General features: G+C 30.8%; 1 protein-coding gene across 1 annotated transcript; it reads left to right on the top strand.

Annotated features, from left to right (window-relative positions):
- LOC105177977 (transcription repressor OFP7) lies at positions 7,089-8,366 on the top strand. The gene has a single exon (XM_011101297.2). It carries the CDS (start codon positions 7,136-7,138, stop codon positions 8,240-8,242), a length of 1,107 nt encoding a protein of 368 aa, XP_011099599.2. The 5' UTR covers positions 7,089-7,135; the 3' UTR covers positions 8,243-8,366.

Genomic DNA, 16,262 nt, shown 5'->3' with positions numbered 1-16,262 from the left:
TTGGGATGGGACTTGAACATCAAGTTCTTTGGAAAATTATATAATGACGTAGGCAGCGTCCCGCATCGACAGCAGATAAGGAGTAGTCAAATTTTGTTCTTTGACATTTATATCATATATAGCGTTGCGGTTTGAACGTCAAGTTGCTTGACATACTATATAATAATATAGGCAAGTGCCCCACATAATATTTGTTTTGTCTCAAAATTCATTGAATTTGTTGATATTAACAAAAAAAACTTAATAAAAATTTATATTTGTTCCTGATTTACTTATTTCAGATTAAAAAAATCTTTAACGACCGACTACCATCTTAAGGGTGAAAATGTATCTCCTCATGTTCATTAGAGTATGAGAGATGTATAAGCATAGTTTGATCTATAAACTGGGTTGAATTGAAAACTTCAATTCAATTTTTGGTGTATATGCTATTTTAGTGTGCAGAAATTTTAATAAATTAAATTTTCGACTCGATGTGATTCAGTATAATTATAACAAACCCTATACCCCCAACCACGCTATCATGGAAAATATCCAATTTAGCCTCCTGTGATATGATAAATGTACAAATTATCTCCCTATGAATAATTTAGCAATTTATCCCCTATGTTTTTTAAAATTATGCAATTTACCTTCCTAAATAGGGGATAAATTGCTAAAATTTTATTAGGAATAATTTGCCCATTTACATATTAAAACATATTTCAAGATAATTAAATTTTTTAAAAAATATTATATTATAATTTAAAACGATAAATTCTAGATAGAATTATAATTTATATATATTTTCTTAAAAAAATGAAAATAGAAAAAAGCAAGCCAATCCTAGTTTTTTTTTAATTAAATATTGATGAATTTCAAATGCTTTTTAAATAGAGTAATTTCAATTTCTTCACTTAAAAATCCAAATCCATAATTCAAATGCACCCTTAATTAATTTAATTGATTTCAAATCTTTGGGCTCTAAACTTTAATTATGTTTACTTGAATGCTGATGGATTTTAAAATTCTTTTAATACAGAATCATTTGAAATCATATTTTTAAATACTTTATTAAAAATCGAATGAACCAATCCAAATGTCATCTGAAATTTCAAGTTAAAACTTAAAGGTTTTATATAGAAGAAAATGTAAGGAACCCCCTTGTGATATCGTAAATGAGTAAAAATTTATCCCCTTATGAAAAATAAATAGTGATTTACCTCCCTATATTTCATAAAATACAACAATTTATGATCCATCAACTTTACTAATAACATAACCTAAATACAATTTATAACTCATCAATTATAAAAGTATCTAAAATATATTTAGAGCCTATTTGGTTCGATAAAAATGGATATATATATATATATATATAAATAAAAGTAAAAAGGGATGTACAAGAAAAAGTCTCATGTTGCCCAGAAACTGGCGAGTGATTGAAGTCAACAGGTTCACCAGTGTGATCTCATGTGTATGAGTTGGGGATCATCAGTGGTCAATTATACTGTGTGGTATAGTCAACCTTGATGGCCAATGAGAATGGGCTTACGGGCCGAAAACGACACTCATAGACCATTTTTTCCTTTGACGTCGCTATACAGAAGGTGGGAGTTCACCACGACTACGATGGACACTGTAGCAGATAAAATATCTTCTCTTCCCTACCTCGTATGTAGGTACTTGGATCATTATACGGTGGGAAGGTGCAATACATCAGATTAATTTAGGTCCTAGGATGATATCACAAACATTTGCTTCTGTCTAACAAATAAATTTTTATAACATTTAAACTTTTAAATAATGTGGTTATTTAATAAGGTATCAAGTCATGCAAAAAAAAAAAAAAAAAACATTTTGGGTTCAAATTTTTTATTGAAGTGCATGTTTCGCACGCGACGAGGCATGTTAAAGTGAGACAATTGTTTAATAGATTTCAATTTTTCTAGCAGTGCAATCAATATATCAATATACTAAAAATAATAAATAACAAATCGCAATAACTCTCGATTCAATCAATACATCAATATAATTGAAAATAAATTACAATAATTTACATAAAATGAGCAAATATCCCCACATTCAATAGAACTTGATCACCGGACATCAACCTTAGCTTATAGAATTCATATTAAAAGGTTGAAACCGTGAATATTGTGGTGTACCAGAACAAGACACTTAAAATTATATCAACACACGTCACAAATACCTTTTTCTATTTCAAATTCAATTACTATATCTTTTTCCTATAAATAATATATATTCCATAAAATTGAATTTCTATTTTTTTTTTCTTTTTTAAAAAGTGTGCTAATCATATTTTGTATTTTTTTTAAATTTTTGTCACATATTAATATCTAATAAAAGTAATTATCATAGTTATACCTTAATCAACAATATTAAATAAATAAAATTTAAATAATACATATAATTATAATAAAATAATATTCCACACATAAAGCAAAGTTCGAACCATTAAATTTTAAAATCATAAAATCGTAATTTCACCAATTAAAATAAGCCTCGTTTGCATCCAACATTTCATGTGGGCAGGAGAACATCATATCCAAACCTTTTCTACCTTTTAAGTTAGGTAGTGTTTGGGAGGCAGTAATTAAGTAGGTAATATACGTATCAGATTGCCTAGAGATCTTCACCACACATAATGCCGATATGTTTTATCAAGATCAAATATTTATCATAATTAAAATTATAATAAATATTAATTAATCATAATCAATACTTAAAATTTTATATTAATTTTATTTAATTACCATTTCTTTTAAGTGGGAATGGCAATTGGTTGGATCCGGAAGAATTTGCCAAAACCCGAGACCCGACGAGTTGAACCTAACTTAAATTCTAAAAAAGTTAATAACACTATCATTTTTATAGATTTATATGTACATATTTTAGATTTTAAAGTATTAAATTAAACAGGTGTTAGTTATATATATGTATTAAAATATCTATAAATTATTTCTATTATTATTATAATTTACAAAAATATTAATTTTATGTATTATATGTAAATATTTTAAAACTATGGTGTAATTATCATTTTCTTCATGATCCAATATAAATATTTATGATTACTATTTTATTTTAAAAATAATATCTTCTTTTGAAACTGATGCGTATTAAAATTCAGTACCAATACATAGATCGAAAGTTTTTGTATAGTTTAAAACACGAGAAGGACTAACTTGTAAAATAAGAGTTACAATTTTGATATTTAAATCGGTAAGATGCTTGAAAGAATAAAATAAGAAATTTTAGGTAAAATCATAGGATCTAACAAGTTTAACGTATCAAATCATGTAGAGGATGCGGAAAATTAAAAAGGAGTCCTAAGACACGTGTGAAGAGTAGAAAACGAGTGAAAATCGAATAGACTTGTAGAATGAATTTGTTATCTCTTTGGCCTATTTGAACCCCTCTTTATTAGAGTAACATTTGAGAGAACCCAAAGATGGTTAAGGGATTTTGACATATACCCAAATTTTTTGGGATGTTTATTTTGGTTGGAAAAAGATTTAACATATTATATGGGCCCATACTAGTAGAAAGAAGACTTGTCAAATCATAAACGAAATTTGAGACGCTTTGAGCGTACAGAGCGACCATCGAATATCATGGCCTCCATTATTGTAGAAGATATTAGACAGAGGATTATCAGTGTTAATTTATCTCGTTCTGTTTGTTCATATGCGTTATATAGATTATGGCGTACCCCTTGGCCTGTCGAGGGAGAAACCACCAGTTGAACACTGTTATACTATACGATCTTGTTTTATTAATGAAACTTACATTTACCCAAAAAAAAAAAAATAAGAAGAAGTGGTTATTTGGCATTTTTATTCAAGTAGAATATGACTAGCATATACAACCCTATTAAAGTGTTTTGGTGGTGAGGTATTTAACATGTAAAATATTATTAAGAAGGCTGATGAGATGGATTTATTCTCTAGATTTTAGTTGTTCGACATAATTAGTTTAAGATTCGATATAATTGTAAATATTTTGTTGTTGTTTGAAAAATTATAAATATTCTTTTGATTTTAACGTCCATCTAACAACGAGTTCATTCCTTTCAATTTGCATCCCATTTTTGTGGTGAAATATCCAAAATGCTCTTTTGGATTTTATAATTTTCTATAAAAAATTTATGAACTAATATTCTTTATAAATTATTTGTTTTTACCCACCCTTAGATTTTTTATATTTTTTCAAATTTATTTTTTTATTGTTTAAAAAAAATAGTAATGCTACTTCACTTTCTAGGGTTGCATAATTATTTTTTATTTGAGGGAATATTTGTAATTTTTTTAATAATAAAGGGGTCGACGTAATTATGCCAAATCTTGTAATTTACCCTATATTTCTGGAATTAATATTTTTAATTTGTGGAACGGTGCAAGTAATATAGATAGTACATTCTCCCAAGGCCCATATATAAAATATGGATTGGGCATACGTGAATCTTTCTCCCTTTTCCGGTATGGTACGTACGTTTACAATTATGATGAATCCATAGTCCAAAAAATCGAATCATGGTTTGTGTCTTTTATGTCTTATTGATATTATGCACCCTTAAATTGGGAAAATTTGAAATTATATATGTGAATTTGTATCTATATAAGTTGTGGATTATTAAATTAATATATGATAATGATATCATATATGATCTAACAATCGATAGTTTACGTGGATATGAATTGTTTTGAACAACATTGACAGACTCCTTAAATTGTTATTTTATCACTATACGCCTAAAAATTTGAAAGAAAAATCCATATGGGAATACCACGGAATTATCCATGAAGCCTGATTTTGCAGGGGCATTTTTGTCCCCGCAATTTGTTTATCTCTATGGTTCTTTATTTTCTATTTATTTATCTTGTGTTTATTTTCTATTTTTTTGATACGAGATAAATGAACGAAACAACAAAATAACATTTATTAAGACAAAAACATAGTGTCACTTGTCAACTCATGAAAGCAGAAAATAGGACAAATGCAAGCATGCCAACAAATACATCTGGTCAAACTTGATGTCAACGTGTCTTGTTATGAGTGGTTAGCTTTTAGCCAAACTCAAGGACAATTAGGTAAATCCCTTGGGGAATAACAAGGACATTTTGGGCTGTGGGAAAATTATCCCATTGTGGGATTCTAATCTAGAAGCAATCCAATTTAGAGCGTGTTTTAACGAGTTTATAATCTTTTTAAAATATTTTATAAAATATTTGAAAGTTTATAAGATGCTATAAAATGTTCGATAAATTTTTTTAAAAAAAACTTGTAAGTTTTAAAAATAAGAAGTTATGAGCTTATAAGTTTATTTTTAAAATAAGACTAACATCTTGTAAGTTGTATGAGCTTAAAAAATCTTTTAAATAAATTTAACCAAACGCTCTCTTAATCTCGAAATGAGACGACGCTTTTCTATACTGGCCAGCCAAATTTCAACCGAACAACATATTACTTTCCGACTTAATTCCGAACAGTAAAGGAGGGCTTATATGGTAGTCTCTAATGCTATTAAATTCAAGAATTGTAATACCTTGGATTCCACCTTGGAACATAGTATTATTACATTCTAAGTGAAAATTGGTGCTTGCATTGACCATTGAATCTCCACTGCCTTTAACATGCAAGAGCAAGAAGAAGTTTGAATCCTCACCAAAAAGGCTGCCTCCTTGTCTTGTTTATCAACTTGAGTACTGCTATATACATTAATGATCCATCTTTATATGTCATATGCTTACATCTTCCAGACAAAAAGTGGCTTTTTCATTTCTCTTTTCATACTATAAATATTCTTTTGTCCAAGTAAAGATTCTTAAATAGTAAGTAATAATAATGTTGTCTACTACTATGTAATTATTACATAGTATGTATATGTAGTTGATTTCTAGTTATGCAATTAATCAAAATCTTTTCATTTTATATATGCATGTTAAAAGTATTTTAGAGCAAGGACGGATTCAGAAACGAAAGTTTGAGGTGGTCGAAAAATTATTAAAATAGTTTTTTTTTATTATTATAAGATTCGATTAGTTGTAATTTAATAAATAAATAAATACATATAATAGTTTACTTATCTAGCTATGGCATTGTGAATACACACCATATTATTTAGTGTCGTGGTTATCTGTCCTTGATAAAAATCTTCGTATAGAAATGACGTATATCAATGTTATTTTTGTGATTAGCAAAAGATTTTAGTGCAGAATAAGCCCTATTACTCCTTTTTCCTAGCAAGACACGTTTTGGAAGTAAAATTACGAGCCTCTGACGAGACAAATAATACCTTATACAAAGATCTATTATTGTAATGGACAAGTGTATCCTCCGATGCCAATCTTTTATTGCAAATTGTATTAGTAGAGTTGAATATACAATAAAAAGAATTCGGATAAATATACTTAAATCCTTTTCTAAAGTACGAAATTTTATTTTTTCTTAATTTTTTTTTTTTGAAATTATACTTGTATCCCCTTCAGTAATTATCAATTTACAATGATACCTCTTGCATTAGTGTTTATATGAAAAACGTTGACATCAACAAAAAATTCACATAAACTTTTCATTTTTCTCGCATTCAGGATTCTGTATACAAATATATGCTAGTAATCCTTTTATACTTTTAAGGAAATACATGTAATTATAAAGTTAAAAGATTGTTACTATAGTAAAATGTTATTTCCGAATCATTGTTATTGAATAAAACTGTAGCTATTTGATGAATGAAATAACTCGTCATATTATCAATAAGTTATATAAAACAAGATATAATCATATAACGCATACAATTATAATGTTTTTTTTTTTGGACTAAAAGCCATATTTACGATTCATCCTAACAGAATTGGTACATGTATAAATGAAGTATTTTTTAATGCGATTTTAATTATTTTTTTAAAAAAATATAATTTATATTTTCTGAGAGATGATATGAGTGTTTTAATTTTAAATTAATTGCATAATAAATGTGATATACTTATTATATATAATTATTGATTTTTTTTTTTTTTTTGAATGGTACATTAAGAAGGCGGCATTGGATAGAATTTCCATCCTATGTATTTGGTGGCAGACGCTCTAGGGCCAGGCTCTAGCTAGTCTATATAAACTTCTCATTTTCCACATGTATACACAGTTCACACAGCGACAACATCTCCACCTTCACACGCTAAAACCGGCAGCCATGGCGAAGCGCTTCAAGCTTAGGATCTGCAGAGTGATCACCACCACTTTGCAGTCTTGCCGATCCAAAGACCCTTCCATTCTCCCTGAAGATCCCATCCCTTCATTCTCCAGGCCCCATCGCCCCTCCTTCAACCACCGCCTCTCCTCCGCCTTCATATCCTTCGGCGCTGCCTGCGGTTCGCCTTCCGATAAACAAACTCCAGAAGACCACCTCAACGGGACTGAGTCGCAAGAATTCAAGTGGCAGAAGGAAGACAAATGGCACGTCGTTGCCAAGATATACGAACCAACCACACCTCGCCGGAAAATCTACAGCTCCTCCGAAGACGACCTGTCACTCGCTCATCCCATGCCCCCAACTCCGCCGCCGTCAGCTGCCGAGAAGAAGAAAAGACGCGGGAAAAAGAAGAAGAACAACGTACCGAGCAGACTCCGCATCAGCACCTCGTCAGGCGACAGCGGATGGGTCAGCAGTGAAGGAGGAGCCCGCACCCGCGCCGAGGACGAAAGAGACGAAGAGGAGACTGAAACCATGCTCTCCTCATCTTTAACCTTCTCCACGGACTCTTCCTCCGAATTCAATCAGTTGCAGCCCATCCGGGAGACGCAAGTCTTCAATATCACCACAAATTTGACACACAGGAGAAACAAAAGAAGAGTCTCCAAGCGCACGAAGCGAAGGCAGCCGCATCCGCAGCCGCCGCCGGCCGAGGTAGAGATTCCAGCGAGGCTCTCGGTGTTCACCAAGCTAATTCCGTGCACGGTTGATGGGAAAGTGAGGGAAAGTTTCGCGATCGTGAAGAGATCAGAGGACCCTTACGAGGATTTCAAGAACTCGATGATGGACATGGTTTTGGAGAAACAGATGTTCGACCCGAAAGACTTGGAACAGCTGCTGCATTGCTTTCTGTCGTTGAATTCCAGGCATTACCATGGGATGATCGTCGAAGCTTTTTCTGAAATCTGGGAGAGCATTTTCTCTCGGGCGGCTTCCAAGTCTTCTATTCGGAATCACCGGCGGGTTTCCAGGCCAGCTTCGTTTTAGTCAAGTCTTGCTGAAGATTATTCTAGCTCTTTGTATACTAGTGTACTGTTCAGTTCATTAATGAAGAAAATTTGTGGTTCTTAGTCATGATATGCTTCAATCCATGCACTAGTTATGTTTATCTTATTTTTAATCTTTTTATAATTGAAATGTTTGTTATATCGTTTTATGTCCATAAATTTGGTTGAAATTTTTTAACCCGAATCAAATTGCTAAATAATTAGTTATTATGATAATTTTAATTTGAGTGACCAATAGAAAAAAATCTATTTTTTTTACTACGATTAATTATTATAATCAAAAGAAAAAAAATCGTGATAAATACAAAAAATCAACCATGACTTCACAACGGTCATAAACCGTTTTCTGCATGTGTGGCCAAAATCATGGCAAATATTTTGATCATAACTAAAAATCATGACGATTGTTGATTAATTATGGTAAAAATTTAAATTTTTACTTTGATTTTATGAATCTTTGTTAATAGTATTGATTTACTATAATTTTTATGCCGTAGTTATTTATAATGTAGTGAAAACTCAAATTTTTTGTAATATACTTAACTATTTCTATTATTTTTATTCAGATCAGGTCGGATTAACGTGCTATATATTTGGTCAGTATGATCAGTTTCCGATCTATGGTTTTCAACCTTTAACCAGAGCTGTAAACACCTAAATCATCCTTTGTCGGCTATGTTTAGTTACTTGGAATTAATTGCGTACTAATTCGATATGTAATAGAGTTTAGTAACACCACAAGAATTAAAAAATTTTCTTCAAAATTTTAAGGCTATTAGGGAATTAATTTATAAAAATAGAGGTTACTATTTCAATATTTATTAGTAAAGATTCGATGAAATAGTGGAACACTGGTGCTCAAATTCGGATAGAGAGTGCATGAAAATGAGAGAAAATCAAGTGGACTTGTTGTAGAAAGCTTAGGTATCTGCTAACTTACCTAAATCTCTATTTATAGAAGCAAATGTTGAGAGATTTAAGGGTCGGTTGGGAATTGTTAAAAAATCTCCAAAATTCTCGAAATATCTATTTTTCATGGTGCCTATCCAACTATTGGAGTTATCATCTAGGAGATGTGCCAATAAAAAAAAATATCAACCAAAAATATATAGATCATAGTTGCCTATATCTTCCATAAGCCAGATTCAGCTGGCACAGGGTCCCCACTGGCACCTTTTTATGATGATATAACCTAGTGTATGTAAAATGAAGTTGGTGTGGATGGCAATGAGCTTGCTAGTACAGATCCTATTTTGAAGTGTTGCCCTATCAACAGGATAGCAAAATTCGAGCTGATTAGCCGTGATCTTTGTATGTCGAAAAGTGTACATGAGACAACAGAGTTTGAGCCTCTTGGGATTCCGAGATGGGGGTATTACTCCTCATCTTGGGTTAGAGCTAAATTTGGTATTAAGCTTGAAAAATAGTTACTGTTGAATTTTTATCTCATTTAAGTATCAAAAAATTATAATTGAGGTTTATCTAGTGTTCTTTTTATCTTAGTCCATTAGTGCAAGCTCCATAATTATCAATATTGTCATATATTAAAACAATATGACTTTTTGACCAAGATACTCATTTTTTACCTTGTACTGGAGGGTATTTGAATGAGTTTATGAGCTTTTCACAACATCTTATAAGATGTTTGAGAGTTTATGAACTTTAATATTTTTTTAATAAGATTATAAGATTTCAAAATAAAATATTTAAAATCTTTTAAGATTTTTTGAAAAAAAAAGTCCAATAAATCTTTTCTCATAAAATCTTTTAAACTCTTTGATCTTAACATATAATAGATAAAACACTCTTATAATTTTATTAGTAATTTACTTTTACCCTTTATATAATTAGTTGTCCCCCTCCCGCCCCAAAGTAAAAGTATCTATTTATATAATTTCAAATTCTAACAGTTTGATAGCTATTTCGGTTATTATAGAATATGAAAAGCTTAGCTAGGGATAATTACATCTACACCTTCCGACATGTGGTTTATTTACACAAACTATTCACGTATTTTAAAAAATTACACATACACTCACCAGAAACGTCAACATCATTTGCACAAATCATCGTTGTTCTTTGAAAAATTACACATACACCTTCCAGAAACGTCAACGTCATTACACAAACTATCCCTATTTCCTGACTGTTATGTTTGATTTCTATAATTACGCAACATACATATTTTGTATAAATAGACCATATATCACGGGTTACAAAAATGCAATGATTCCAATAACTTTATACCAAACATTCTTAATATTCTATAAGTCCTAATATCTTATATATTCAAATACTTAAAAAATTTATTTATAAAATAAAATTCACGTCTCTAACTTTTTAAAATATCTTATAAAATATTTAGAAAAAATTTAATCAAACACCCTCATGGTCCGGTACAAGGTTAGCAGTTGACAAAAGTAAAGTGCAAAATGGAATCAGAATTTAATGTCAAAATGATCTGAGATTGATTTCTGAGTAGTGCAGATGATTCATTCAAGTGGAGGGAGGCAGGTGAGGTAAAAAAGAAAAACCTTTAATCGAAATCGGGAAACGAATGCTTACAGTAAATCTTGGGACAAGTACACAGAAAAAGCCACATTAAAAGCATCAAAGGGCCCCCGAAATCAGGAGACAATATAACTCGTACGTACGTACCACTGACCGTCGATTCTCAACACCCCTAATAAATCGGCTTTCCTCTCCAAATTTCTGTCCTAAACTTCCAATCATTAACACCATATTTTTATTTAAATTTATTTTGTAGTTTTATTGAGTATTAGATTTTATTCTAAAAATTACTGTTTTGAGAAAAGATAATATTATAAGTTTTGTGAAATGCTGTTATGATTAAATTTTTTGATGGATTAAATACTGATGTAATTCATCAGTTTGTTCGAAATTATTGGATGAAGATAGGAATAGGAAATTCTAAACCGAACTTAGTTTGGTCATACCTGAACTAATTTTACGGCAAATGTAATATTTATACAGTGTGATCGGTACTCAATTCAAGAAAAATGAACAATCACATGATAAGTGTATTATATCAATTGCTATGTGATTGGTTTGGTTCAATAAAACCTAATTTGAGGAAAAACAAAATTCTAGATGAAGGGGTTTGGGTTGGGGGAAGCTGATACAGAGAAATATTTAAAAGACATAAATGCCCTTATATAAAAGCTTCCAACTAGTCACGAAGGAGAATCCACATATTTTTAATTTGATTGGACTAACCTGACCTGATTGATTCGAACAACCTGAAAGCATGATCGTCGTTGAGTCTAAGCGTGGCTCTATTTGTCAGACCCATGTGTGGACTATACAATCAACCAAAACTGTGTATGGCCTATATTTTTAATTCCACGATCTTTTTTAATTTGAACGTCGAAGTAACCTCATTAGGAAATACCCCAATGGTTATTTCCAGCATAAATTTGATTGAGGATCCGTGGACCAAGAATTATGTGATTAGATACCCAATCACTTTCATAAATTAATTATCAACTATACGATAAAAATAATTATTTAAATTTAAATTTGTTTATATTTTTAAACTGAAGAAAGGAAACAAAACAGATGTGATGGAGAAATTTATATATCTGCATATATTAATATACATAAAATATAAATAAATTCAATCAAACACCCTCTAATACCAAACCTTTGATTCTTCTACTAGAAAACAAGTGAAATCCTCATCGCCTCTGTAATTATGAAGTTTGACTAAAGTAATTAATTGCCTCTTAACAAGAGAGGTGGAGAGCTTTATTCTATCATAAATTAAAGCTTACTTTTGTTTTTTCTAACGTTATTCCTATCACGCTCCGAGTAAATCGAGCGGACATAATTTTTTATTAATAACAGCAAAATAAATAAATTTTTATCAATAATGTTCATTGAAAAGAAATAAAAATAAAAAATATTATATAATTTTTAAATCACATGAAATCTGCGTGTACTTATATCAAAGTGTGATGTAAATACACTTGTAAATTATATTCGAGCAATATAAGAAATTGAATATTTAATCATGATTAATTGTCATAGACACTAATAAATAGTCATAACAAATAGTCATTGACTACGATTACACAACAGTTGTTGGTTGTAGTTTTTGCACGAGTAGTTAAAACATTTGCTGTAATTTTTATTTTTATCATGATTTTTATTTGTGGCACACTCTTTTTTTTTATGATGAAAAGTTGCACGAGTAAACATTTGCTGTAATTTTTATTTTTATCATGATTTTTATTTGTGGCACATTATTTTTTTTTATGATGAAAAGATTAATTTTATTTAATTATAATTAATAGTAATTATTTATCATAATTTTTTTTAGCTATAATTAATCATAATGTAGTTAATAGTATTTTATTATTTGAGTTTAGGTAGGTGGACTATGTAAAGCACATGATTGAATGAGGTGAAAGGGGGGAACAAGTGCAATGATAGAAAGAGAAGAGACATTCTCCGCCTTTGGATCATCATCACTCCCCCCACAAATCATTTATTCGCTCCTCCTCATCATTCACCGTTTACCACTTTCACCTAATTTTTTATAAAAATTAAAGCTATAAAGAATAAATACAAAAAGGAAACTTATATTATAATATGATTTATACTATTTGGTATTTTCATAATATCTTTAAAACTTGCTCTAAGGCTAAACAAATATATATTATTTCTGTTACAAAAATAAAAAATAAGGGTGACACCCTACAGACCTGTTGTGAAGGATTGTGCTTAACACTTTATGCTTTGGCCAGAGTCTACGTAACTGATTTATTATCGTTAAGAATCAAAGTCTAACCACATGGGAATCACCATCATTAGCCTCCAGACAAGGGGCTTGATAAATACATGACATCGTTCCCACAAACACTTCCAAAGATGTGGCCTGATACGCGATAGGTGCTTCATTGCTCGAGTTATTATCCACTTTGACTTCATAAACCTCGCGAGTTTGTCCTTAAAACATGCAATTCTTGATAGAAATGAGGTTTTAGGATTTAAAAGCTATTCAAGCTCTTTATTTGTGAATGAAACAAAATCCCTGACTACATTATATATCAATCATCCACTTATTCAATACAGGATTTAAAAAAATCATTTGAATTTTTCATTTACAATTGATATGGTAGGGATGTTTAAATTAAATATATCAATCATCCACTATATTGTAGCATGTAGGGTAGAAATTAGACGTTGTATAAGAAATTAGGTGATGATCCAGTACATCAAGTACTTGTGTTGATGATCATATCATATAATAATATGAATAGAGTTAATCATGCACCTTCAACTCAAATCCTTGATCCAACAGCATGCTGGCTGCTGAATGGACGTACCCAGAATTAAATCCTGTTCTTGCGTGTATATATGATCAAATCTAATCAATGGGTGGCAGCAGAGTGTGGGTGTTTGTTAAGTTATAGCATGAGTGGTAAAGGCGAGAGTGTAGAGTCCGCAGCCCGAGAGGTGGGTTTTGCTTCCGTATACCCCACTCAACTCAACACAACAATGCGAGTACTCTGTCGTATTGGGTGATGAGAAATGCGCTTTTGCTACAAATGGAAAAGATTTAACGACTGGCCCTTTCTCACGCCACCAGAGATTCTTCACCTATTTACCCCATCATCATCATCACGTCTATGAAGGCTTACAGTCTGGGAGAATAGCTATATAGCTTCTCCTTTTATTATATATTTATATGTATCCAAACTTAAAATACGATTTCACTCTTTAGAGTTGTCAAACGGGATTATTACGAATTTTTGTTTACGAATTTAGCCACTCATGCGTTTTCTATTTTTAAATAATTTTATATTATAGTTTTGATTATGAAATTATTAATTTTTCGACATTTTATGGTTAGTGGGATGTTGAAGTTGATGGAATTGCACACGTGCTATGCATGTGCTGCCGGTTTGAAGGAAAAAAACTGTTTTTTATTTTCTCTTATTTTGTGGTCTTCTTCAAACTTTGGTATAAAGACCTCATTCAAGAGATAAGGGCCAAAATAATAATAATAATAATAGAATAATAGGTTCAAACAACAAATGTTTTCTATAATCTTAGCAAAACATGGTCAATGACCTGTTTTGTGAATAATACAGTAATTGAGAAATTTCTACAACATATGCGCAATGCAAATGCCTGTGCAATTGTTGAATCTAAAACCACATCTATTTGTCTTTGGTTTCAGATTCATAGGCAATTAAATAAATGTTATTGTTAGCATCAAGGCTTATTGACAATGTTGCAGGAATTTCTGTATGCATTACACACAAAACTGGTCATTAAAAATATTTTGTTAAAATTATAGAGAAAAAGTTGTAGTATCCTACCAACGAAAAGGATCAAAAATACAAAAAAGTTAATAGCTTGAGGACTAAAACTACAACTTAAATTATTTGAGAATAAAAAATAAATAAGTAGTTGAATTTGAGGACCAAAATCATAATTATCCGGTTGTGATAGTATACACATACGTATCAAATTAATTTTTTTATTATAAATTCTGTATGTCTATAGGTTTATTATTCAATATTCCTCCCGCACCCATACTCTAGAAAGGTCAGATTACGCTTTCTTAAAAGGAAGAGGACAGGTAAGCCAACCTTTTCTTCATCAGGCGATGATTAGGCATGTAAGAGCGACATCTACTTTGTAGTCAAGAGGAGCACGAGTGATTAAGAGTTGTCTTCTTTTTGTTGCACTTAACAAATACGCACGAAGTGTAAAAGATTTACGCTATATATCTATTTTATTTAAGAAAATATTTTCCATATGTGATGTATATATATTATATGCCAAAAAAGAGAATCCAATCCATGTATATATATAAGATCCAAACTCGTAATTGAATCCAAATCGGTGCAGGCACTAAAAATTCGCAAGTATGAAGATTGGGAAGGCCCTAATAATGATCTTTCAGCGGACAACCAGTATGGTGGTTCCGAGCATTGAAAATAGTCGTACTAATAAACGAATTGTTTAGTATTTATAATAATAGTTTAAATCATTTAAGCCAATTACATCAACTCCATCGACCGTACTGGCATCTTAGGACTCTTTTAAGTATGAAACAACCTTACCCACGTCAAAATTCAAGAATCTTGTACCGTTGTGTAATTTTCTTGACGTCCCAAGAATTTTTTAATTAATCTTTTACTTTCAATATTTACTAGCTAGTCCCCATATATATCATGTATATGCATGTATGTATGTGTGTGTGTGTGTGTTTTTAATTTATGGTCACCACAAATTGTATTGCATGGAAAGATGGTAGGAATTAATGTAGATAGGTGGTGTTGTATAGGTTCTTGAATCTGGGCTGCAGGGTAGCTCTGCCATATTCACTGTAAATGTGGAGTGTGGCAGAGAGGTCATCTGGGATTGCATGCATGCGCCCATCTCGATGGAGGGCTGATGAATCATGCAAGAGAATGAATGATTTTTTAAGTGCATGGGCAAAGCAAAGAGTTTTGGGACTTTTGAGATGAAGGGGTGATAGCATACAGGAAAGTGGCAATTTGTGTTCTGAAGAGTGCCAAGACTTGTCCGAATCTGGTTTTCATCATTATCACAGGAGGAGAAGTATTTGTTCTGACTGCTTCTTGGGTGACTGTGAGGCTTCGCATCTTTCCTACCCCTTAATAATTTGAATTTCCATATTTTATTTTAGGGTATATACAGCCATCTTTGTTTAAGTTTAGCACCATAATAAATTATTTTTTATTGTTTGAAAAATTAAAAATACCCTCCTAATTTTGTTATTTATATCACAGCGAGTCCATTTCGTTAGCTTCAATTAGATTTTCATCTAATTTTTTTGGTAAATTAATCAAAATGATTTTTCGGATTATGAATTATAATATTATATATTTTTAAAATTTTTCTAAATTTTATGGACTAATATGTCATATATATTATTTACTTTACCCATGCATCCTCCAATTTTTTTAATACTTTTTTCAAACTTTTCTTTTGTAAAA

Source organism: Sesamum indicum, linkage group LG15 (assembly GCF_000512975.1).
Source record: "Sesamum indicum cultivar Zhongzhi No. 13 linkage group LG15, S_indicum_v1.0, whole genome shotgun sequence".
NCBI lineage: Eukaryota > Viridiplantae > Streptophyta > Magnoliopsida > Lamiales > Pedaliaceae > Sesamum > Sesamum indicum.
This window is presented reverse-complemented; position numbering and strand designations above follow the sequence as displayed.

Coding starts and splice junctions, on each gene's coding strand:
- LOC105177977 (XM_011101297.2), top strand. CDS start 7,136: ATGTATACACAGTTCACACAGCGACAACATCTCCACCTTCACACGCTA.